This window comes from Dioscorea cayenensis, chromosome 17 (genome assembly GCF_009730915.1).
Source record: "Dioscorea cayenensis subsp. rotundata cultivar TDr96_F1 chromosome 17, TDr96_F1_v2_PseudoChromosome.rev07_lg8_w22 25.fasta, whole genome shotgun sequence".
Taxonomy (NCBI): domain Eukaryota; kingdom Viridiplantae; phylum Streptophyta; class Magnoliopsida; order Dioscoreales; family Dioscoreaceae; genus Dioscorea; species Dioscorea cayenensis.
In genome coordinates, this window is record NC_052487.1 from 20275269 (window position 1) to 20301683 (window position 26415).

The window sequence follows — 26415 nt, forward strand, 5'->3', positions numbered from 1 at the left end:
CGTAATACTTGGGCATATTTCAATATATACATGAACATCTAAACATGGTGGCATGCATACAATACAAGTTCACACCAATTTAATCATTAGAGGCAACATGTTAACTAAACAAGAAGCATGATTGCAGGGATGTCGAGTTTACATATTTGTATCAATTAAATATATAAATTAGACTAAGATAACATGCTTACTGACATTTTCGAGAGCACCTACACAAGTATAAATAATAAACTATACAATGATTGCATGCTTACAAGAAGAATGAAATACATCACACTCGAGATTTACATGCATAAGTGAATATGTGAACAAAAACAACCAAGTCAAAGCCTTAAAAATTACTCAAGCATGGACGAGAGATGTTCATGGTTTGCCAAACTAGAACAAACATCAAGACAAACTACCAAAAACACAGATTCACCTACCGCTAGCCTCTCCGATAAGCTACTAGGGAAAAAGATCCTCCCTCATCCCCAAGCTTCAAGTGAAGTTCAGCTGAAATCCGACCTACTATGGACACCAACAATACCAAGGTTCGGTTGTTTTCAAGGAGGAGAAGTTTTTGAAGGATAAGAAGAAGATGACTAGCAATAAATGAAGATCCAACTTCCCCAGGGCCGACAAGATCCGAATTCAAGGGGTCTTTGGCCCACAAGTGGGGACAACTTGAAGAGTTTCTTCAGTCAACGGTCAACAAGGTAGCAGATATTACAATCTCCCCTCCTTAAAAAGAGTTTAGTCCTCTAAACTCGCATCAAGAGTCGGGAAACAACTCGGGATAACGATCTCTCAAGTCGGCCTCTCGCTCCTAAGTAGCTTCATCCTTCGAGTGGTTACTCCATCTGACCTGGATCAATGGAATCACTCGGTTCCCTCGCTGTTGCTCTTTGTAGGCCAGAAACTCCGCTGGTTGCTCCACATAAGACAGATTCTTCTGAAGCTCCACTGGTTCATGCTGAATGACATCCTAGTCTCGCAGCTCCATAAGATGAAAATCAGTGAAAAGTTCGCGCCCTTCAATGACAACAGAACAGGCTGGTGCTAACCGATTAACGGTTCTCACCGCCAACTGGAGCGGCAACACACAGATCATGCAACAAATCCACAACATACAGAGAATTCTTGCGAGAAAACGAAGATGACACAAACGAATGTGTAGCACCAGGATCAAACAATGCACAAGCATAGCAGGAATGCACTGAATAATACCTGCAACAACGTCGTCGGATGCCTCGGCGTCCTCCCGTGTCAAAAGCAAATACTAGCCCACGAGTAGCTCGGTGTACCACGGTCGTACTGGTCGGGAAAAGGAAGAAGGTCGATGCATCATAGGCGCCTTCCCTTCCTACCCTCGAGGTACTCGCTTGGGATCGGCTCGAGTGCCCGTGTGTCGTGACCCGTCGAGGGCGATCCAGGGGCTGCTCGAGCAGGTGCACTCACGAGGTTCCGTCACCTTCACAGGGGCCAAGGCGGACTCTGCGGACATCGAGCAATAAAGTGGTCCCCTACTGCCACACCGATAACATGCGCTGCTGCTGCCAGACACTCTGCTCGGGTATGACGTCCCTCCACATGTAGGGACATCGAGCGTCCCCGAGCCACGCTGCCGGGAAGATCCTCTCGCCTCCGAACTCGATGATGAGCTTGGGGGTTCTGGCATGCGGTCGTGACCGATACTCTCCTCTAGTGTTCCCTGAGCTACCCCCGGAAGACTGACTCTTTCGAGGGTTATGGCGGTGCTGCGGGTGCTCATGTCTCGCCTGATCCTGCGTCTCCTGCCAGATGATCTCCAGGTTCTTAGCAATATCGACAATCTCAGTATACGTCTTGTCCAGGAATGGTGCGATGGCCCGCCTGATGTGGGCCCTCAAGCCATCTATTAAGCGCCTAGATCTGGTGCTCTCATCCGACACCAAGGTCGAAGCAAACTGCGATAGCCTGTCGAACTCGGGACTCATAATCTCCGACACTCAAGGATCCTCGCTTTTGATTCGGGGAACTGCTTTCCATCTCGCTCATTGGCTCATCGGAAAATACTTGGTGTTGAAAGCTTCCTTGAATTGCTTCCAAGTCCTGAAAGAACTCTCCCCTTTGAGGCGCAGTTCGTTCTCATACCACCGAGCTGCACTGTCCCGTAACATGATAGTGGCCAACCTAACCTTGTCCCTGTCTGGGCATTGTATAGATCGGAAGGTCCTCTCCATCTGGTTAATCCAATAGTCAGCTACTGTCGGATCAGTAGCCCCTGAGAACTGTGGTGGTGCCTGTCGTTCAAACTCGGCCGGTAAGTCTCGACCACCTCCTGAAATATGCTGCTGACGCTGAGCACGCAACAACAACATCACCTCCCTCATGATGCTGGGGTCGTGGAAAGCAGGTCCGGGTTCCCCCTCTTGCTGCACTTCCTCATCTGACTGATAAGGAGCCTCTTGTTCTTCCTGCATGGGTTCCGGGGTGGGCTTGCGAGGCCCTCTGCGAGGTCGCCCTCTACCCCTATGCATACTCCTGCAGTTTAAAAGACAGACGACACTTTAGAACAGGTTACTCTACCCAGACCCACTCTCAGAAAGAACACTCAAAGATTGGCGAATTTAAATCGATGAGGGGTGACATCTAACAATTGCTCCGATACCACTTCAATCATCACGTCCCCAGCCCCTACAGACGGGCCAGGGACGGATCGGCCGCATCAATGGGACTGGGCCCCACGGGTGCAAGGCCTCGACTAAAAAAACACAGGTCGAGTCAACCCTAACAAGCGGATATGAATAGAACACAAAAGCCCAAATAGGGATCTTTGGAAGCGAAATACTACAAAGTACGGACTTTAGCGATCTCTGACGAATACAAATACAATCCAACAGTTCGCAAATTACAAATACAATCACAATACAAGTCTTACACTCACAAGCAGGTAATAACAAGATACTGATAACGCAGACAAAACAACTCTCTGACACCCCCAAGTCCTAAACTTGATCTTCTCCTGCGAAAACAGAATCACAGAGTGCATGAGCCACAAGGGCCCGAGTGGGATCGCGAGATAAACAATGGTATAGCGAGATATTGCGGAATAATAGCTCATGCTTCATACGGGATTACGTAAAAATACGCGAGAATCTTTGGAATAATCCAAAAAAACACGAAAAACACGCGAAATACATCTCCTCGGCTAATAGCAAATCAACAGACGCAGTTTCGGATCTTCGACTATGAAGTCGGAGCGAGCGAGCGAGCAGGAATATCAGCAGTAGTAGCGGGATCTTCGACCGCGATCGGGGAGTAGCGCTACTACGGAAAAACATGTGCACATGGCTGGGACTTACTCCTCCTAGTCAGGGCGAGCCGAAATGGAGATGTACTAAAAACCGCGGGAAAAATACGAATACTGAGACGGAGGAATTCTTGAATAAATAGTGCAAATAAGAAAAATAAATAAATAAACATAAATACCACGCAAATAAATAAAATTATCAAACAATGCAATAATTAAATAATAAGTATTGCCAGAAATACGGAATTATATAGTGCGAGAGCCTACCTGGCTCCGAGCTACAGAGTTGGGTTCACCAAGTCCCGCGAACCACAGCCCGGTATGGATCTACCCAGACAGAACTATACTTAGATCACAACTTTAGATCGGGCCTAAACTTACAACTAATACCCAAAGAATGAATATGAAAAGAAGATAATATCTAATTTTAGAACATTGACTTTACCACTTAACTTAATAATGCAAAATAACTTAACAAAACCAAGCATTTAAACCATGCTTTAAATAACAAGAAACCAACCAAATACCTAACCTAATCACAAAAATGAAATTCAGAGACAATAAATAATTAAATATAAATATATATATATATATATATATATATATATATATCTCCATATTCTATGGCAATAAACCAGAACATCTTGCATCAATAATTAAACACACAAATATAATATATAGTTTCAGAACATCATGCATTAATATATACATATATATCAACTAAACTAAAAGCATGCTTAAAAGATGCTATGCTTACAAGGTGGACAGGTTAAACATAGATAATGAACACAATTATCATTAAGCATAGCAAGACACAAGATTCATGTTGTTAATCCCCCAACCAAAGTTTCAGAATACTTGGGCATATTTCAATATATACATGAACATCTAAACATGGTGGCATGCATACAATACAAGTTCACACCAATTTAATCATTAGAGGCAACATGTTAACTAAACAAGAAGCATGATTGCAGGATGTCAGGTTTACATATTTGTATCAATTAAATATATAAATTAGACTAAGATAACATGCTTACAGCATTTTCAGAGCACCTACACAAGTATAAATAATAAACTATACAATGATTGCATGCTTACAAGAAGAATGAAATACATCACACTGAGATTTACATGCATAAGTGAATATGTGAACAAAAACAACCAAGTCAAAAGCCTTAAAAATTACTCAAGCATGGACAGAGATGTTCATGGTTTGCCAAACTAGAACAAACATCAAGACAAACTACCAAAAAAACACAGATTCACCTACCGCTAGCCTCTCCGATAAGCTACTAGGGAAAAGATCCTCCCTCTATCCCCAAGCTTCAAGTGAAGTTCAGGTGAAATCCGCCTACTATGGACACCAACAATACCAAGGTTCGGGTTGTTTTCAAGGAGGAGAAGTTTTTGAAGGATAAGAAGAAGATGACTAGCAATAAATGAAGATCCAAAAACTTCCCGGGCCGACAAGATCCGAATTCAAGGGGTCTTTGGCCCACAAGTGGGGACAACTTGAAGAGTTTCTTCAGTCAACGGTCAACAAGGTAGCAGATATTACATGGAGATTACTGCAGTTAGTTAAAGAGTCAAGGAAACTCCAATCATCGGCATTGTTAGCTTCAAACTGGTTTCGATCGAGAGTCAACCAAAGTATAGATTTTTGCAAGGTCCCAAGATTGGAAGGGATCACTCCAGTGAAGTTGTTTCCAGTGAGCTCAATGTCTTCAAGTCCTGTTGCATTGGCCGACATCGGTATCGGACCGTGTAACTCGGGTTGAAGTACATATAAATTGTCTTGAGTCCGGGAAGTGTATTGCCTATATCCGATGGGATTGTTCCTGTTAAAGATTGTCGCCAACTCCCAAGTAATTGATACTTGAAAGGTTGTAAAGAGACGAAGGGATTGTGCCCGAAAGACTATTATGGGACGAGCAAGTGCGTAGAGGTTTGGAAGAGTTCCGATAGAGGAAGGAATGGCTCCAGGAGAAAGTGTTTGTCTGTGAGAGCTAGAGTGGAAAGTGAAGAAAGGTACCCTATAGAATAAGGGATACTTCCTTTAAGGTTGTTCATTTTGACATTTATAGTTTTAAGGGAAGAGAGGTTGCCAAACCACTCAGGGATACCCCTCAGTGAGGTTGTTGTAAGACACATCAAAGTGCATGAGAGAAGTGAGATTTTGGAATGAAGATGGAATGAAACCTTCAAGATTGTTGTGAGTTAGATTAAGGAAGGCTAAAGGGAGTTGTCCTACAGAATAAGGGATGCTATCTGAGAGGGAATTGGAGTACAAATAGAGGATAGCAAGAGAAGTGGCATTGCCTAAAGTATTCGGTATTTTTCCGGTGAGATAGTTGTTGCCGAAATTGATGTAAAGAAGCTTTTGTAAAGAGCCTAGTCCTTCAGGGATGCTTCCAGTGAGCTTGTTGTCATTTAAAAAGCAAGATTTGGAGTTGTAGACATTGAGATAAAAGTCTCGTGGATGTTGCCTTCAAGAGAGTTCCCGCCTAAATTTAAATGTTTGAGACGTTGGAGATTACCCAACTCTTGTGGTATGTGTCCATGAAGGTTGTTGTTTGGAAGATGAAGCCTTTGGAGGAATGTGAGGTTCGATAATGACGTCAAGACTTCGCCGGAGAGTCCAAAACCTTCAAGGCTTATTCCGGTGACTCTGGTAGGATGCCGGTGGCTGCAAGTCACTCCTAGCCACTCACAGAAATGAAGAGAAGAGTTCCATGAGGCCATTGCTTGAGATGGATCAACAGTTATCGTTGATTTGAAGGCAAGAAGAGCAAGCTCATCATCTATTGCATTGTTCATTGGTGCTAGGAAGATGGTTGAACAAATGAGGAGAATGATAGCATTGATGAAGATGAACTCCATTGCCAAACTACTTAGTTTGCAAGAAAGATGACAACTTTTGTGATATATTACTAGCATTGTCTATATATAAAGTTTAGAGATTCAATAAAACAAAAAATGAATGGATTTTTGAATAAAGTGGATAAACCACTAATTTATTAAAAAGAAGGAAACAGAGGAGTACAGTAGAAAAGGTCGCGAATAAGAAAAGTCTAAAATAAAAAAACAAACTGAAATCCTCACCATGGATGAGGAAAACAGTGAGCAAAATCAAGACAGGAAAAAAGATAAAATGAGACAAGCTGGGACGGCGAAGTCAACCGTCTGGAGACACAGGCCTGCCCAGCAATAAGGATAGGAGGACTACTCCTGATCAGCAGTGTGCACCGAATCGCCGATGAAATCAGTGGGTCTAGTGCCCAGGAAGTTGAGAGAGCGCTTGATCCTCTGAGTGGCCTCCGTGGTATCCTGATGAAGGTTCTCTAAATCTTGTCTTAAACCTCTTTTACATCAAAATGAATGGATTTTAGATATGGTTGAGATGAGAGGCGGGAGAACCTTTTTTTTAAAAAATTTTATGTATAATTGTATATTTTTTTTTTCAAAATAGACAATTCTTATTAGAGACGTGCAAATATGTGCAATTAATATCTTAATATGCCTATATCTTCATCTCGTGTGAGCTAAGATTCACGGAGAATTTCGTGTCAGCAAACTAAAGAGGGTGTTAGCGTGTAATTATAAAATTTTTATAGTGTTTTCACTCAAATGATCCTACCATGAGATGAACAAATGTGAACATTGTTGGTGTTGTTTGCTGGCTAACAATTTAATATATTAAAAGTACACAATAATGGATATAATTAATATGGATTTGCAACAATTCTTAAGGAAAAAAAGACTCTGAGTTGTCCTAATGTGTTGGTGTTTATATTTGTACTATGTCCTTTTTGGTGATAAGGAGAAAAGGATTAGCTAAGCACTTAAGTCATCATTAAGTATTAATTTATCATTGTATAGTTGATTTTTTTATGATAAAAATACAAAAAGTATAGTTGACTTGATCGGAATGATAATCTCATAATGAAGTCATCAATTGTGGGAACACAGAGAAAAAAATCCTTTTAAAAAAACTAAGTATATATCTTTGACCGTATAAAACAAGTCCTAACGTATCATCCAAATCCAATTTAATATTTTAGCATGCGATGCGTATTGTGTTGACCATTCCCATTATTAATAAACATTACCCTAGGATATATTTTTTAAAATTCATGTATGTAGCTTGAAAAGCATAGTTCAGTGTATAATAACATCAAATTTAAATGTATACAACAAAATTTATTTTGATTAGTATTACTCCCTAAACTACTTTCATGGATAAAGAGTGTTTGGTTGTCATGATTGGAGTGAGAGTGGGAGGGGAGTGAATCCAAGCATTTGTTTGGATGGTCATGAGTGGGCGTGAGAGAGGAGTGGATGAGGAGTGAGTGGGGAGTGAGCAATCCTCCCATTTTTGGGGGGATCGCTCCACTCCTCCCTCACTGCTCAGGGAGAATGACCAATTTGTCCTTTTATTTAATAATTTAAATAATAATTTAATTTAAATAATAAATAAATAAATAATTTTAACAATAATTATTAATTAAAAAATAATAATTTACTTAATTATAATAATTAAGTTGATAATTTAATAATAATTAATAATTAAAAATAAAAATAATAATAACTAATAATTATAGTTAAATATTTATTTATAATAATTTATTAGTTAAATTTCTTCATTAATTAATTATTTATTATAGTTAATTAATTACTAATTAATTATATTAAAAAAATATCTTTAATTATTTATTTGATATAGTTATTTATTTTTAGTTAATTAATTACTAATGATATTAACAAAAAAATTTTGAAATATTTATTTATTACAATTAATTTATTTTTAATTTATATAATATTCTATTTGAATAAAAAGGCATAAGTGTCATTTTTATCATATTTACTTTATTTATTTTTTTATTATTCCAAATAAATTACACTCTCCAAACCTTATCAATCAAACACATTCTTCATTCTCACTCCTACTCTACTCCCCCTCATCTCACTCCTATTCCACTCCTCCCCTAATCCACAACTGATAACCAAACACTCCCCCAAATTCTTAGTTTAGATATTATGAAAAAACAAAGAAAATAAGAAAAAAAATTCAAAAGGGTTTTTAATATGTTATCAAATTTTTTAATATCATTAAAAAACTTTTTAATTCTCCAGGTTTGTTGTTTTTTTTGTTTCTTATGTTGAGTATTTTGTTAGTGGATCCGTGTGGTTGTTGTTTGAGCCCTTGTCATTTATTTTTATTGTTATCTTTCTACATAATAATAAAAATAGTTTATTTACCAATTTAAAAAATATAAGTAAATAAATAAATAATATTAATAAAAGTGGTTTATCTATCCTTCCAAATAAATAAATAAATAAATAAATAAATAAAAACTCATCCCTTGCCACAATCTATCTTTCCAATTATTACAGTTCTCAATTGAAGTCAACACAGTAAGACAAAACTACATTCCAAGCCATATGGCCCATAAGACCATCTCCAACTCACAACTTCAAATTTTACCCAAAATCCCAAATTTGATTCTGCTATAATAAATTATATTCTAACCACAAACCCTAAATTTTACCCTGAAAGGTATATTCTCATAATATTCTTTACATATCTTATTTATTTATTTATTTATTATTATTATTACTATTTAATCACAAAACATTTGAAATTAATTATTTTCAACAATAATTTAATTAAATATTTATTACAATGTAATATTTTACTAATAAAAATAATTTAAAATATTTTAACAACTAAAGTATTTTTAATTTATGATTTAATTTATTTAGAAATAATTTATAATATTTTTTAACTATTTAGTTTAATAAATTTATCATAAATTAATGTAATTAATAATTTTATTATTATTTAATTAATTGCACACAAAATTTTTAATTATATAAATTGATTACTTATAATTAGTATAGGGTAAATTTTATAATTTTAATTATAATAATAAATACAAAAAAAAATGTTGATTAAAAAAATATCAAATATGTGGGACCTTAAATTTGGGATTAATTTTTGGGGTCATCCACCCATAAACCCCAAATTTGGGCCAAAATTTGGAGTTGGGTTGGAACTCCAAATCACTTTAAATTTAAAATTTGGGGTCACGGTTGGCTTGGCGGTGGTCTAAATCCACATTTTCAAAAATCATTTGAGCATATATATATATATATATATATATATATATATATAATATGCATGAAAAGGAATTGTATAAATCTCAGTTTCTTGGGTCCTCTCAATGGTTTTTATCATACTAAAAAAAAAAACCAGATATGTTTTTGAATAAAGTGGATAAAGCCAGATATGTTGATCCAAATACAGAATATCATCCATGTAGTTTTTAGATTATATTTTTATTATTAGAGAAACTAGTACTTATTGTAATACCCTGCGAACCTCTGGATAATTACTTGGAAAAAAATATTCGGGGGTATTACTACGATTCGAGAATATTTTTGTACAGCAGTAATTTTTGGTGAGAAACCCAAGCGGAAAGAAACGAGGACTTAAATGTAAAAAGTTTTTAAAAAAATTTTTGGGTTAAAAAAATAAATGAAAAGGATGGACATGAATTGTCTATGGAAACCGAGGACTGAAAAGTAAGATGGAAGGGATCTTTTAAAAAATGTTGTGTTATAACCTGGGGACCGTTGGGTAATTTGAAAGGACCTTTTGAGAATACTATTTCATAATTCAGGGGATCATTGGTGAGTTTTTCAGGGACTGTTTTGTAAGAAAAATATATTTGGAGGGATTGAAAGTGAATTTCGGCTGAAAATGTAATTTAGAGGAAAAAAATCTAGGGTTTGAGAAATTGTTCATCTTCTTCTCCATCTTTGTGCTACACAGATCGCAGGAAGAAAAAAATAAAATAAAAATGAAGAAATGAGGAGAAAAAAATGGGAGATTTGAGGTGGGGGATGGGAGATCATCGGGAGGGAGCTCACGGGAGGGATGGTTTTAGTTGGTAAGAGCTTTTCTTGGTGTATTTTTGATGAATGAGTGTATGTATGCATGTATATATGTGTATTTGATGGATTTGATGAAGATAATGATGGATTTGAGTAGGGAAAAACATGTTTAATGGTTATAGATGATTGTTGCTTCAATTTGTGTTGAAAAATCATCAGTATTTGTGATGAATCTAGCTTGAATGAAGGATGAGATTTTCGGTTTTACATCTGTAGCATTACTGTAGCACCGAGATTAGGGTTTTGGTTTAGTTAATTAAGTTGATGATTATGATGATTAAGATGTTAATGATGATGGTTAGATTGGAATTGGTTGAGTTAGCCAAGTTGATTTTGGTTGGATCAAAACCAAGTTATAATTGATTTGGTTGAGTTGAATTGAATCGAATTGATTGAGTTGAGTTTGATTTGGCTTTAACCAAAGTTCATTTAATTGAATCGAATTCGGGTTTGGATGAGAATTGAATTGGCTGAGTTTGATTGAATTGATCCCAGTGCGCGTTTGATTAAATCGAGTCGAGTGTGGTTGGACTTGAATGGTTTTGGTTGAATTGAATTAGTTGAAGTTGATTTGGGTTTGGCTTTTGGATGTTGGGCTAGGGTTTTGGGCTGAACCAAGTTGGTTCAATATATTTTGTATAAGAATTGAGTTGGTTCAGGGCTGATTGGTTTAATTAAACCTGGTTCAGTGAAATCGAGTTTGGTTCAGTGAATTTGAGCTTGGTTCAGTGGAATTGAGGATGGTTCGGGGTTGGTCCGGAATGGTTCAGTCCAAATTGAGTTGGGCTAAAGTGCAATTGGAGACCAATTTGATTATGCATGGTCGGTTTGAACCCGATTGGAGTGAGTGGGGCCCATAGAGAGTTGATTATTATTTTTGTATTTTCTTTTTGAGTTTAAATATGTTATTTATTTTTATTATATTATTCTGTTAGGTGTTGTTCGGCCTTGGGAGGGAGTTCCGGGTCTAAAGAGGAACCCAAGGACACCGGAGTGAGTTGGTAGTGGCTATTATTTTAAATAATTGATTAATTATTATTATTTTTGAAATAATTGTTTAATGGCTAGTATTTTGGAAATAAATGTTTAAGTATTTCATTTTTATCAGTGTTTAATTACGTATAAGGTCGAAATATACTTATATTTATTTTCCTACGATGTGCCATGATAACCGTATTGATACATCGATTTTGTATAATTATACGTGATTTGTGAATAGTGAAAAATACATGTATATGTGATTTAATTATTCAATTCTTGTATTTATTTTTGATGGGTATATATGCTTTTGATTTGGAGTGATTTACGAAACCATGTGAGCATATTAAAGATGTTTTATCGGCATTGTTAGTAGAATTGGTTTTCATTCCCGGTATAGGAATGGTATCATGGATCTTCTTTCGGTATTATGCATGGTTATACTTTTGGCATCGGCTTTGTGGAAAAATAATGTTTATTTCAAAGTGATGTGAATACTTGTCCCGGAAAAGGATCCCCGTGATATGATTTATATCGATGGTATTATCATCGTATTTACTTGATGGTTTTGATGGTGACGGGCTAGGCCCGACTACTCGCAGTAGTGGGTCCCCACGGCCGCCTTTAGAGGTGGCGTGGTGGACACGGTATTGATTTCTACGAGGGCCGCTCAGTGGGAGCCGGAGAGCCCCGATCGGATATTCATCGGAGTGGCCGGGGGTCACCGACCGTGAACCGATGGGTCAACGCTGAGGGACATGAGTTCCTCGATGGCTCGAACCTAGCCGCTGCCACGGCCGAAGGTTTAGAGAGTTTTCTAGACCATGTTATCGTCGGGTGAGTGTTGGGTATTGACGTTATTTTTGAATTTGAAATTTATGTTATTTTTCGAATTGTGATGAGGCGTGATCTTACAAAAATTTGTGTTTTCGAGAAAAATCAATTGATGTTGATCTATGTTGAATTTATGTTTCAAAAGTTCTTTAAAAGATTGTATTTTGCTAAAAATTCGGTATTTTGGAAAAGTTGGAAAAATTATTTGAGAAGTTGGTATTTATATACTATATATATCAGTATTTAAGTATTTGAAATTATTAAGCCACTCACCGACCAACTCGAATGTGTCAGAAGTCGCAGGAGCGAGGACCCTAGATCGCCTCGATCGACTATAGAGCTAGTCGAGTTGAGTCCAGACTGCAGTGGGTCCCCCTTTCTTTATTTCTTGTCATTGGTGTCAGTGATCTTCAGAGCGGTCAGTACTCGCAAATTTGAGTTATTAGTATTCATGATATTTATGTATTTGAACCCGTAGTTGGTGTAAAAGTTAGTAAATTGTGATTTGTAGGTCCGATTTTGTTTTAAAAAGCAGTGTCGGGTTCCAGCTTAAAAGGGAATTTTAACTGATGGGTGCCACATTTACCTCAGTAGAAGGGGTGTTCATGATATTTATGTATTTGAACCTGTAGTTGGTGTAAAGTTGTAAATTCGTGATTTGTAGGTCCGATTTTGTTTAAAACAGTGTATCGGGCTTTCAGCTAAAGGGAATTTTAACCCGATGGAGTCTACATTTACCCCGAGAAGAGGTGGGTGTGACATCTTTTTGCATCGAGTCGTAGGGTTGAGATATCCCGTCTTGGTAGAGATCACGGGTTGTGATCCGAGCCCTAAGTTTAGAAGTCGTGTCTAGACTTAAAGGTTTAGTAGTGATTAGACGTGAAAAGTTAAGGGCCCAATAGAAGTATTTAGAGTCTCCAATCGGGTTAAAACCTAAGTTGCAGTGTTGGGATTGAGGGATCGATAGTAGGTTTTGACATTTGAGACAAAGAGTGAGTAGTGTCATCGTAATCGGGGATCATGGGTCGAGATATTTGACGGAATTGTTTTTTTATCCAAAAATGAGTTGACTTGAAGATGCCAAAAGAAGTGTGTTTGGCATGTTGTTTGTCGATCGATATATAGTGATTTGCGAGTGTGATTATTTACTATTAAGCATATTTGTAGCAAGAGAAAAGCGGATCTTGGAACCAGATGAAATGAAATTCAGTGATATCAGTTGATGCGATGCTAAGAAATTTCGAGGACGAAATTTTTTTAAAGGGGAAGGATTAGTAATACCCGAACCTTTTGGATAATCTATGGAAAAATATATTCGAGTATTACTACGATTGCGAGTAATATTTTTGTACGGAGTAATTTTGGTGAGAAACCCAAGCGGAAAAGAACAAGGACTTAAATGTAAAAAGTTTTTAAAAAAATTTTTGGGTTAAAAAATAAATGAAAAGGATGGACATGAATTGTCTATGGAAACCGAGGACCCGAAAAAGTAAGATGGAAGGGATCTTTTTAAAAAAATGTTGTGTTATAACACTGGGGACCGTTGGGTAATTTGAAAGGGACCTTTTGAGAATACTATTTCATAATTCAGGGATCATTGGTGAGTTTTTCAGGGACTGTTTTGTAAGAAAATATATTTGGAGGGATTGAAAGTGAATTTCGGCTGAAAATGTAATTTAGAGGAAAAAAATCTAGGGTTTGAGAAATTGTTCATCTTCTTCTCCATCTTTGTGCTACAAGATACCCGAGAAGAAAAAAATAAAAATAAAAAAATGAAGAAATGAGGAGAAAAAAATGGGAGATTTGAGGGTGGGGATGGGAGATCGCTGGGAGGGAGGCTCATGGGAGGGATGGTTTTTAGTTGGTAAGAGCTTTTCTTGGTGTATTTTTGATGAATGAGTGTATGTATGCATGTATATATGTGTATTTGATGGATTTGATGAAGATAATGATGGATTTGAGTAGGAAAAAACATGTTTAATGGTTATAGATGATTGTTGCTTGATTTGTGTTGAAAAATCATTGTATTTGTGATGAATCTAGACTTGAATGAAGGATGAGATTTTCGGTTTTACTGTAGCAATTACTGTAGCACCGAGATTAGGGTTTGGTTTAGTTAATTAAGTTGATGATTATGATGATTAAGATGTTAATGATGATGGTTAGATTGGAATTGGTTGAGTTAGCCAAGTTGATTTGGTTGGATCAAACCAAGTTATAATTGATTTAGTTGAGTTGAATTGAATTGAATTGATTGAGTTGAGTTTGATTTGGTTTAACCAAGTTCATTTAATTGAATTGGAATTGGGTTTGGATGAGAATTGAATTGGTTGGGTTTGATTGAATTGATCCAGTCGGGGGTTTGATTAAATCGAGTTGAGTGTGGTTGGACTTGAATGGTTTGGTTGAATTGAATTAGTTGAAGTTGATTTGGGTTTGGTTTGGATGTTGGGCTAAGGGTTTTGGGGCTGAACCAAGTTGGTTCAATATATTTTGTATAAAAATTGAGTTGGTTCAAGGCTGATTGGTTTAATTAAACCTGGTTCAGTGAAATTGAGTTTGGTTCAGTGAATTTGAGCTTGGTTCAGTGGAATTGAGGATGGTTCGGGGTTGGTCGGGAATGGTGCTAGTCCAAATTGAGTTGGGCATAAGTGCGATTGGAGACCAATTTGATTATCTAAGGTCGAGGTTTGAGCCGATTGGAGTGAGTGGGCGATAGAGAGTTGATTATTATTTTTTTGTATTTTCTTTTGAGTTTAAATATGTTATTTATTTTTATTATATTATTCATTAGGTGTTGTTCGGTCTTGGGAGGGAGTTCGAGGTCTAGCAGAGGAACCCAAGGACACGGGAGTGAGTTGGTAGTGGCTATTATTTTAAATAATTGATTAATTATTATTATTTTGAAATAATTGTTTAATGGCTAGTATTTTGGAAATAAATGTTTAAGTATTTCATTTTATCATGTTTAATTGCGTATAAGGTCGAAATATACTTATATTTATTTTCCTACGATGTGCCATGATAACCGTATTGATACATCAGTTTTGTATAATTATACGTATTTGTGAATAGTGAAAATACATGTATATGTGATTTAATTATTCAATTCTTGTATTTATTTTTGATGGGTATATATGCTTTGATTTGGAGTGATTTGCGAAACCATGTGAGCATATTAAAGATGTTTTATCGGCATTGTTAGTAGAATTGGTTTTCATTCCTGGTATAGGAATGGTATCATGGATCTTTACTGGTATTATGCATGGTTATACTTTTGGCATTGGCTTTGTGGAAAATAATGTTTATTTCCGTGATGTGAATACTTGTCCTGGAAAAGGATCCTGTGATATGATTTATATCGATGGTATTATTGCTGTATTTACTTGATGGTTTTGATGGTGACGGGCTAAGGCCGACCTCTGCGATAGTGGGTCCCCACGGGCCAGCCTTTAGAGGTGGCGTGGTGGACCTGAGTATTGATTTTCACGAGGGCGGTTCGGGTGGGAGGCGGAGGCCCCAGCTGGATATTCATCGGGTAGCTGGGGGTCACCGGCCGGTGAGCCGAAATGGGTCAGCGATTAGGGGACATGAGTTCATGGACTCTCGAACCCTAGCTGAGCCACGGCGAAGGTTTAGAGAGTTTTTCTGAACCATGTTATCTTTGGGTGAGTGTTGGGTATTGCGTTATTTTTGAATTTGAAATTTATGTTATTTTTGAATTGTGATGAGGCGATATCTTACAAAAATTTGTGTTTTTCCCGAGAAAAATCAATTGATGTTGATCTATGTTGAATTTATGTTTCAAAAAGTTCTTTAAAAGATTGTATTTTTGCTAAAAATTCAGTATTTTTGGAAAAGTTGGAAAAATTATTTGAGAAGTTGGTATTTATATACTATATATATATCGTATTTAAGTATTTGAAAATTATTAAGCCACTACCGAGCAACTGAGATGTCTGTAGGCTGCGGGAGGCGAGGACCCTAGATTGCCTGATCGACTATGGAGCTAGTCAGGTTGAGTCCAGGACTGCAGTGGGTCCCCCCCTTTCTTTATTTCTTGTCATTGGTGTTGTGATCTTGTAGCGGTTGTACCCGCAAATTTGAGTTATTGTATTCATGATATTTATGTATTTGAACCTGTAGTTGGTGTAAAGTTGTAAATTGTGATTTGTAGGTCTGATTTTGTTTAAAAGCAGGTGTCAGTTTCCAGTTAAAAGGGAATTTTAACTGATGGGTGCCACATTTACCTCAGTAGAAGGGGTGGGTGTGACACTTATGGTTAATTTGGTGAGTATAAACTTGAAAATACAAACGTAATACTCTCATTTTATTTTATTATTTTTTAAAATAAAGTGGATAAATCGCGTACTCTCATTTTATTTGCATCAAGAATTTGCAATTATAAATTCATAATTCACAATACCGATACTGTGTTTTCTAATGAAATACAATTATGTGCTTGTTTCATATTAAAAAAAAAAAATTATGTGCTTGTTTATTATATGAAGTTAATAGGTCTAATGCACATGCATGTATTAAAAACAGAGCTATGGCTTGAATGACAACAATCTAATGTCACATAAACTTTTTTTTTTTGAAATAAATGTCTAATGTCACATATTTGCTAATCATCTTGCATTTAATTAATTGCTTTCGAGATCAAGCAATCATTTTTTTAATATAAATAAAAAACGAATAAAATACTAACGTAACTATGATGATTATAGAAAATAGGAAAATTAATATATGCAGTATTTGGCATTAAGCATATTATAATTTAAGCATCAAAAATAAAAGATTGCAAAATAATACTTTTCTATTGGCTAGCATACGAGGATAAAATTCTAACACTTACCAATCTAGCCATGAGAGGTTGTAACATTCAGAATGCCACTAATACTTATGTTCTATGTCACAAGAGGTCTGAAACAGTGGATCATCTTCTTCTTAGGTGTGATTTTGAAATGCGCGTCTGGTCGTTTTTCTATCAAATTCTAAACCTTCATTCCCATCCTCTTTCAATGTCAAAGGTTTGGACGTCTTGGATACCATCCATTGATGTTCGACATCAACTTTTTTGAGATTTACTTTCAAAATCAATTTTCTGGAATATTTGGCTTGAAAGAAACAATCGAATTTTTAACTCTCTTGTTTTACCTTTGTATTCAATTATTGTTAAAATTATTCACCTGCTTCTGGCATGGTTTTCTACAGCTAGAGATCCACACCAACTACTGCCTAGGGACTCCATCCAGAATCTAAAGCTTTCGCTCACTTTCCTGAACGAGCGACAGAGCGAGCACCCCAACATCACGGCACCACAACCACCTCAAGAGTGATCCCCTCTTCCTTCAGCATGAGTTGACCTCAGACTTTGTCAACTCCTCTTTGTTTTCTCTTCTTTTGCTGCTTTAGTGTATGATTTTAGAAGTACATCACCTCTGATGATGTACTTCTTATTCTTCTTGTTCTTGTTTTTGTTCTTTTGCTTTTCTCCACCTATGCTTCCGCTTGGGATAGTTAGCGTTAATTTGTACTGCTTCAACTTGTTCTATTCCCCAGTTTACTAATAATGTTGTGGTTTATCCATTTTTATATAAAAAAAAAATTGCATTATAAGAATGCACAACTGTTAATGGAACTTAATTACAGAGATGCTATTACCTTAACAATCACAAAATTAAATAGGATGAAAAATAAATTGGCTTACTCTTGTGATATAATCTTTAGTGTTAATATAATTAGCATATTATTTGATAATTGTTTAGGTTATATTCATATCTGAAACCATTAAATCAAGAATTCTGACAAGAAGAGTATCGTTTTATTCATGGCCTTGTAATTTTATACACAGAAGACTAGGAACCAACACCAAACAGACTAATTATTAATTACCCTCTTGATTTATTCAGGTAATCCTTGGATATTACCCATGATCAAGATCTCCTAAAACAAAATTTAGAATATTACAAAAGATCAATTAAGCGCCACCATACAACTTCAATTACTGTTCTCTCTGTTATCAACTGGAGAAGCAGAAGCACTCTTGGAGCTTGATAATGCCAATGGAGGTTGAAGAAACATCATGTTCCCTTGCTGTGGGTTCAAACTGGAAGAACTAGACCTTGTTAAGAAACTAGAAGCACAACCATTCCTAGTTGTTGTAGTACTAGTAGTAGCAGTACTGCCTGGTGTCACAGATGAGAAGTTCTCCACTAACTTCACACCATCTCCACCACCACCACCACCACCACTTTGTCCACTTCCCTGACCTCCAACATAAGATGTTATAGCAGCTGCCAATGCGGACTGAAAGCTGGGGTCGGCGGTTATCGCCTTTGCTATAGTGTCGGTTATCATCGCTGTTGTCATCGGCTGTGTTGCAGTTGAAAATGAATGGGTGGTGGTTGGCTTTTGCAAGTAGGGTTGGAAGAAAGAGTCTTGAGGTTGTCTTACAAGGTTGCTAATGGTGTGTGGTTGAGATCCGTAGTTAAGGTAACTAGAGTTCCAAGTTGATGTAATGGGGTTGGATGACTCTGAGGATGAGAAGTTGAAGCTTGTTGAGGAGTATCTTGAGGAGGAGAACCTGTTGAATTGTTGTGCATGGGATGTGGATGATGTTTGTGGAGGTGCAGTAAGGTCTAGTGTGATTGTTGGATAGGAAGGGGTGGAGCTAATTGAAGGGTTTGGTAAGTAAAAATGGTTTGGCCTTGAGTTGTCTGAGAGTGTGAAGTTTAGGGGAGAATTCAGGTGGGAATTGGTGGAGTTTAAAGTGGTAGGAGTGGTGGTGGTGATCACCGGAGTTCCAATCGATGACGATCGGGAGGTTGATGAGCCGGAGACCAACATCGAGGCAGCTGCCGACGTAGTTGAAGCCATGGCAGTGGCTGAGATCGGAAGTGGGTGGTTGTGTGTTCCTTCGTATGTCGTTATTAATATCGACATGTCTTCTGCACATCTCTGCACCTGAATATTCCATAAATCAATGCATAAATTCGAGACCTTGAACATGTAAAAGTTACAAGAGATTCCGTTTGGTCTACCTACTTGTTTTCTTACAGGGCAGGCAGGTGCGACGGTGCACCGATAATAAGCTCTTGGGCATGGATTACCTTTCGCAATCTTTTGACCATATTTCCTCCATTGACAACCATCATTCATCTAAAGAAAATACATGTTTGATCATGTGTTTATATGTATGACTTGAAAAATAAAGTATGAACATGATGTGTGTATGTACATACCGTGGGCGCGTCGCATCTTGCCCTAACAGAAACCCTAGCTTTCTTGGTATGAGTTTGTGGAGAAACCTCATCATCTCCATTCCTATTGTTGTTCTTCAATATCTTGCTTGGAGGCCATGGTTCTCCAGCTTCTTCTTCTTCTTCTTCTTCTTCTTTCTTATGTTCCTCAATGTTATGCTCATCAGGGTTCAAATTCGACAAAGGTACTTGATCATTACTAAGAGGACCATTGCTAGATCCTTCAAATTTGCATTGCAAACCAAGAGTTAGGACTTGCTCAACTTGATTATGATCATTTTCTTTGTTTTTGCTTGAACTTGGTTTCATCTCTTCCTTCTTATGCCCTGTTGAGCTCGTGCCGAGGCTAAGCGAAACGAGCTCGGTATCTTCTACCTCAGGAGTGATAGATACCGGTGTTTCAGTTGCTTTCTTTGCTTGTTCTTGCTGAACAATGTCGAAGAAATGCATTTGAAGAGATTGATAATCCTTGACGATACGCGTTAAGATCATCTTCAATCTCTCGTTCTCTTCCCGTACTTCCCCCATTTCCACCTTTGTCGAATCAAGTTGATCCTCCTACATATATATATATATATATATCCAACCAAGTTAATAACAAGTACTATATATAGAACATATATAGTAAATTCATCATGACTGAGATGAAACCCTAATTCTAACCTGAGTGGTTATTGTTGAGTCCTTAGGGTTTGAAGAAGGTCTTGAAGATGTATCCATGGTTGATTCTTCACTAGAAACTGCAGTACATACCTGTTCAAAAATCAACTCACCATTAAAACACCAAACAAATACCAATCAATCAAAATCTTCATCTTATACAAATTAAACACAACTAATTCACACCTTGTTAGCTTCTCTATGTTTTGGAGAACCAGATGACTTTACAGTTTGATCTCCATTCTCAAACTACACACCAAAACATACATAAGATACTTATACATATACATACATATTTATATACACAAAAACAAATTAAAGATATATATATATATATATGAAGTACGTACCTTTGGAAGCTTTGAACCACCTTCATCAACAACAGCCTCAAGAGGTCTCTTCACCACCATATCCATTGGAACAAAACCAAGTTAAGAACTTTTCTTCTTCTTGTTGTTGTCTTCTCTTTGGCTTAAGTCTTTGCTTTCCTTATCTTTATAAAGACAAGTTACAAAGCCACTTGTAATTGACTTGTTTATAGTAATCTAGATCCAACTTTCTGTGTTTATATATTTATATCAAAAGTAGACGTCAATATATGTGTTATATATTAAGGACTTGGACATCAAAATGTCAACAAACCAAGTGAGCCAGATGCAAAAGAAAACTAAGAATTTCAACGTGTGAGACATGTTGTTGCCCTGCGTCATAAGGAGTGCTTGTAGCCGCACTCCTCGGGGCCCTCTTCTTTGAACTTTCTCTCTTTGCTTACCTTTATATATATCTTAATTATAATTATTATTAACTTATATATATATTTATTTTATTTTTTTTAAAATGAATAAATCACTTTAATTAAAAGAATATATATATTTATATATTTGATGCAATATAATTAGAATATATATAATGTTTTAATAAGTTTATTAAAAAAAATGTTTTAATTGGTTTGTTTGTATGACTTTCTGTGGAAATTTAATTGAGTTTTCAATGTTTGGTTTTGTTAATTTATATGTGTCATATAATTTGACCAACTCTTATGAGTTGACATATATAATTAGTTTATTTTTATTTTTTTTATGGAAATATGTTTATTTGTTTTTTTTCTTTGGTTGAGAAGAAAAATATCATTGAAGGGCATGGTGGTACATGAGACATGACTTTTTCGGTCAACATCATTCATTTTAATAGAAGTTCATTGTTTATCTTCAAGTTGAAATAATAATTTTAATTATGAGTTGGATATCTTTTTTTATTTATTGTTGCATTTAAAGACCATTCACATGTTAAGAAAACATTGAACTTTTCAAGCTTAACTTCTCAAACTGACCTTGACATGCATTAAATGCATTATAGATTAATCTTTCACATTTATCTAATAGTTATAAAATTAAATCCATGGAAACTAATTAACTATGGGTTCCTTATTTGACCCAAATTAATTGACTAAAAGAACACTTCATCACAATTAATCTTGCTAATTATAATTTCCTCCAAATATTAGTTATTATATAATATAAAATGTTAAAAAAATGAAGATAAAAAAATAATCACATAAGCTTACATAAACACCAAAGACCTAGAGAGGATTTTATGAATATATATTAGTTGGGTGTAATCTTAGTTAGTTGTACCATTTACTCAACAATGTATATTAAATAACAACAAGGCTTTGAAAGTACTAACAGGTTAAAAAACATACAAGTCTAACTAATGACTTAATTGTTTTAATTAGGTACCCAAAGCGTTGAAAAAATTTATAGTTGGCCTTTTTTTGTCGATATTCTGGTCTACTTAGATTGTCTATATAATTTTAATTATATTATTAACTTTTCAAACTTAGTTTATTATGAAATCATCTTCTTGTATGTTCCTGAAATGCCCTTACGTAATTTTATAACCAAGATTTCAATGTTAATGAATTTTTTGATTTTTTGATTTTTTTTTAAGTTCAAGTTTGATTAAGATAAGAAACTACCTAAATTATTTTGTCCAAAATGCCCCTACTAACTCTTGTTTGACTTGAGTTTCAACTTTAGTTATTTATTTAATATAGATTTCATGTGATTTAGACAATTTCATCGTTTGAAGTGATGAACATGATTAATGATGACTGATTATATATGTTAACAAGGAGATCCATCTAAAGAGTGATTGGAGGGGTTGGAATTAATATGTGATGGTTTTTGTTATGAAATTGCATCTTGAACAACTTTGATGACTTTTTTATTAACCACTTGATTAGTGATAACATGGATTTTTATAGGGGCAAACTATGTAAAAGAAAAACATTTTTAAATGCATATTGATGAATGATATACAAATATGAAATCAAGTAACATGTTGTCTTTAGTTTGACATTTATAAGTTTGAAATAATCATATAATCAAAGTTTTTTTTTTTACATTGGTGATCTAGGGCAATGGCTATTTTTTATAGAATTTAATTGTAAAACTAATATTTAAAAATATAAAAAAAGGGGGGAAAAATAGGTTGTATCTTTAATGTAAGTATCACTATCTAGTTCATTATTTCCTAGATTACAAAAATGGGTCCCAAAAATGGTTCCCAAATTGGTTCATATGAAATCAAAACATCTGTCATTAATTAAACTTTCAACTTCTTAATTAGCAAATTATGATTAATGGTATATAAATTATTTTCATTATAGTTGATGGTAGACAACATCATATTAATAAAAAAAAAAAACATAAAAAGAAAGTATAAGAGGTTATCATAGTCAACTTCCACCGACCTAAAGTATTTCTTTTTTTCACACACAAATAATAAAAAAATATAAGTAAAGAATTTTATTGCAAGCGAAAAAAAAATGGTGGATCATAGTTGAACATCAAACAAATTAATAAGAATATAAACATGTGAAAGGTGTCAACATGGTTGTTTGTTGAAATATTATGATAAATTATGATAAACAAATGCTTGTCAATCTATCATTTCCACCTACTTAATTATTATTATTCAACCAAACAATTGCATTTATAATAAATAAATAAATAAAATAAATAAATATAAAATATGTCTGATAATAGAGAAAGAAAAGAAAAGGGAAGAAGTGTGGTCTTTATAGAATGCAAACATTTCATCCTTTGTCTAAACAGATAACTATAAATTAATTTCTAAATTTGTTCCATGTGACATTACCAAGCTTTCAAATCGTTTGTCAAATGCCAACTCAATGAAGGCACCTACTTGAAGAATATATGAAGAAGTCTTTATATTTTTTCGGCATTTGTGGTGTAATTTGAAAATGTAGGCCAAGAAATTTGAATCTATTTCATATTAGAGAAAATTTTGCTTAGTTAATAATGACATAGTCCAAACTTGTAAATTGTTTATTTTAACTTTCATTATAGCATATACTAATAATCTAGCGGATTTATTAAAAAGTAATACCTAATATGGTTTTATATTCTAACAAGAATATTCAAAATCTTTGTTAATTAGGACTTAACACATATATATTTATACCATTTATCATTTTTATTAATCTATATTAGTCCAAATATCTATCTAAAATAATATTATTAATCAAGATATTAGTCATTGAAGTGACACCGATGCCTTATCTAAATTTTCTTTTTTCTTTTTTCTTTTTTTAATAGACATGTTGATTTATATATATATATATATATATTTACATCTCCTAAGGTGATATTCAATTTTGAACTATTCTTAGTTGACTTTAATTTTAAAATATAAACTTAAATTTTTTTTAAAAAAATTGATTTTTACCAACAGTTTTTTAGGCATATGTGTGTTGGGTTATCAATTCAGAAGCTTTGCGCTTCTCTTTTTTCCTTCAAGTAGAGGGAACATGTCACCTTTTTTTTAAAAAAAAAATTGATTTGTTCTTTAGTTAATACTTCTAAGCTTATGGTAAGACAAATTCTAAAAATTTGAAGTTTCAAATTTTTTATTTTATATCTCTTTTGACTTTTGTGAAAGGTGATGAATTGATTTTCCCTAATGTGTCACTATGATTTTTTTCTTTTTATTCACCAAATGCTAACTATAATTGACCATTATTTCTTTTTGAGCAATTGTCTCTTCAAAACATGGTAGCTACTTCAATTATATTAATTACATATTACTCGTCTCAATAAATTCATCGTCACTTAGAGATGCCCATAAGTTTTATATTTTTTCATAAGATTACTAAAAAAAAGCTTTTCAAAAAATATATCAAGTAATAAAGAAAAAAATCGAACTAATTAATTAGCCAAATAATTATCTTTATAGTGATATAAAATATCATCATAAAATCAAGATTATTGCCATACTCAATAGATGATAATCTTGTACTTCGTCTCAAAGCATCGAGAGAAAACCTAATAAAATAAAATTTGGAATTCATTTATTCTCAAGGGACAAATCTAACAATGTTCTTGTTTGAAAATGACTACTAACATTTAGTATTCATTTAATGGTCATGCATTTTTTATTAGCATCATTATAAATATCATTTTTATGATCTATATATTAATATTAACCTTCAACTAATTTCCCAATTAAATGAATATGCACTATTCTTTGGACTAAACTTTGATACCTTTGCAAATTTTTATCTTATTAGTTGACGAGATTATTTTTTATCTTTTTGTACATGTTTTCATATATTATGAGGACTATTTCAATTGCTTATAAATTAATACTGTTCGCGTGCTTTCATCGATATAAGACTTTGAAATAAATAAAAAATTTTGAGCTTAAATGACTTCAATTTATAATAAATTCTTAGTAAAATACATTCAAATTGCAGTTATAGTATTAATTCAGTCAATGCTTTGATCAAGTATTGAGTTGAGTATTTCATTTGGTAAGACCTCTTACTTTTTTGTCATATGCGTACATGATAATTAAAATTTTAAAAACTAAGATAAGTTTATAGAGTGGCGGCTCTTGAATCAAATGATAATTTGAGCGTAATACAGTTTAATTATTGAATACGCAACTTATTAATCAATCATATTGCCAATGACAATGACAACTAAAACTACAAATTTGTTAGAAGTTAATGATAAACATTGTCGAAATCTTGAAGAGAAGGAAAATTGACAAATTCAATAAATACTCCGATCATCAATTTTTCTATATATTTTTTGTAGAAATAAGAAATATATAATTCAATGTAATGAAAATTTGATGGGACTTTTGCATTAGGAACATGTCAATGAATAATTTTCCACAAGATATTAAAAACAAGAACTTGTTCAATTAATAAAAATAGGATGATGTTTAAGAAAATCTAGAGTTGTTCCTTGAGATTTTGTATTCAAGCTTTAATTATAATTAGTCTTTCTCATCAATCAATTAAGTATTTTATTATTATTTTTCTTATCTTTAATTAAAAGCATAATGAATGCAAGAATTCGAATGCTAGCTTAATTAATAGTTTTTTTAGGGGGAAAAAAGACAATTTTAATAATATATTTTATGGCGGTGTTATCGATTATTTTTCCATTGCTCTTTAAAAATATATTTTAAAACTATTCAATCTTATAATTACAAATTTGAAGTCATTTATTTATTTACATATTTCAACATACATAAATTGTCACACCCACCCCTTCTACCGAGGTAAATGTGGCACCCATCAGTTAAAATTCCTTTTTAACTGGAAGCTGACACCTTGTTTTAAACAAAATCAGACCTACAAATCACAATTTATAATTTTTTTACACCGACTACAAGTTCAAATAAATAAATACAACAAATATAATTCCTCAAATTTGCGGGTACAACCGCTACAAGATCACAACAACAATAAATAGAAAGAAAGGAAGGGGGACCCACTGCAATCCTGGACTCAACCCTGACTAGCTCTATACTCAATCAGGCAATCTAGGGTCCTGCTCCTGCAGCTACAGCACATTCAGTTGGTCGGTAGTGGCTTAATAATTTTTAAATAATTAAATATAACGTACATAAAGCATATAAAAAAATCAATTTTTCTCAAATAATTTTTCCCAACTTTCACAAATACCAGTATTTTAGAAAAATACAACTTTAAAAGAGCTTTTTGAAACTCAAATTCAACATAAATCAACATCAATTTGATTTTCTCGGAAAACACAAATTTTGTGAGAGACTCGCCTCATCACGATTCAAAAAAATAACATAAATCTCAAATTGAAAATAAAACAATACCCAACACTCACCCGAAAGATAACATGGTCAGAAAACTCTCTAAACCTTCGCGCGCTACTGCTAGGTTCAGAGTCGTCAAGGAACTCATGTCCTGACGTTGACCCATCGGTTCACCGGTCGGTGACCCCGGCTACCCGATGAATATCCGATCGGGGCTCTACACTCCCACCGAATCGGCCCTCGTAGTAATCGGTAGGTCAACACGCCACCTCAACGGTGGCCGTGGAGACCGCCCTCATCGCGATAGGGATATCACCAAAACAAATCACCACAATA

General features: G+C 34.6%; 2 protein-coding genes and 1 long non-coding RNA gene across 3 annotated transcripts; all 3 read right to left on the reverse strand.

Moving 5' to 3' along the window:
• Positions 1-2848: 2848 nt before the first annotated feature.
• Positions 2849-4634, reverse strand: LOC120280282. Its single transcript, XR_005542289.1, has 3 exons — positions 4548-4634; positions 3542-3601; positions 2849-2986 (listed from the first exon to the last, which is right to left on the reverse strand). It is a non-coding gene; the product is annotated as an uncharacterized LOC120280282 (long non-coding RNA).
• Positions 4635-4802: 168 nt separating this feature from the next.
• Positions 4803-6157, reverse strand: LOC120281237 (receptor kinase-like protein Xa21). Its single transcript, XM_039288111.1, has 3 exons — positions 5815-6157; positions 5401-5545; positions 4803-5310 (listed from the first exon to the last, which is right to left on the reverse strand). Exons 1-3 carry the CDS (start codon positions 6155-6157, stop codon positions 4803-4805), a joined length of 996 nt encoding a protein of 331 aa, XP_039144045.1.
• Positions 6158-17876: 11719 nt separating this feature from the next.
• On the reverse strand, positions 17877-20424 carry LOC120280887 (WRKY transcription factor 72A-like). Its single transcript, XM_039287855.1, has 6 exons — positions 20322-20424; positions 20158-20220; positions 19975-20064; positions 19294-19869; positions 19097-19210; positions 17877-19015 (listed from the first exon to the last, which is right to left on the reverse strand). Exons 1-6 carry the CDS (start codon positions 20385-20387, stop codon positions 18050-18052), a joined length of 1875 nt encoding a protein of 624 aa, XP_039143789.1. The 5' UTR covers positions 20388-20424; the 3' UTR covers positions 17877-18049.
• Positions 20425-26415: the final 5991 nt, after the last annotated feature.

Bases quoted from the DNA above. Each gene is read 5' to 3' on its own strand.
- LOC120281237 (XM_039288111.1), bottom strand. From the start codon at position 6,157: ATGGAGTTCATCTTCATCAATGCTATCATTCTCCTCATTTGTTCAACC. The intron at 5,546-5,814 runs GTAATCTCCAAC...ATTCCCTCTCAG, and splicing joins ACACATACCACAAGAGTTGG to ATAGCATCCCTTATTCTGTA. The intron at 5,311-5,400 runs GTATCCCTGAGT...CTTATTCTATAG, and splicing joins TACAACAACCTCACTGAGGG to GGTACCTTTCTTCACTTTCC.
- LOC120280887 (XM_039287855.1), bottom strand. From the start codon at position 20,387: ATGGATATGGTGGTGAAGAGACCTCTTGAGGCTGTTGTTGATGAAGGT. The intron at 19,211-19,293 runs GTATGTACATAC...TATTTTCTTTAG, and splicing joins CAAGATGCGACGCGCCCACG to ATGAATGATGGTTGTCAATG. The intron at 19,016-19,096 runs GTAGGTAGACCA...TGGAATATTCAG, and splicing joins CCTGCCCTGTAAGAAAACAA to GTGCAGAGATGTGCAGAAGA.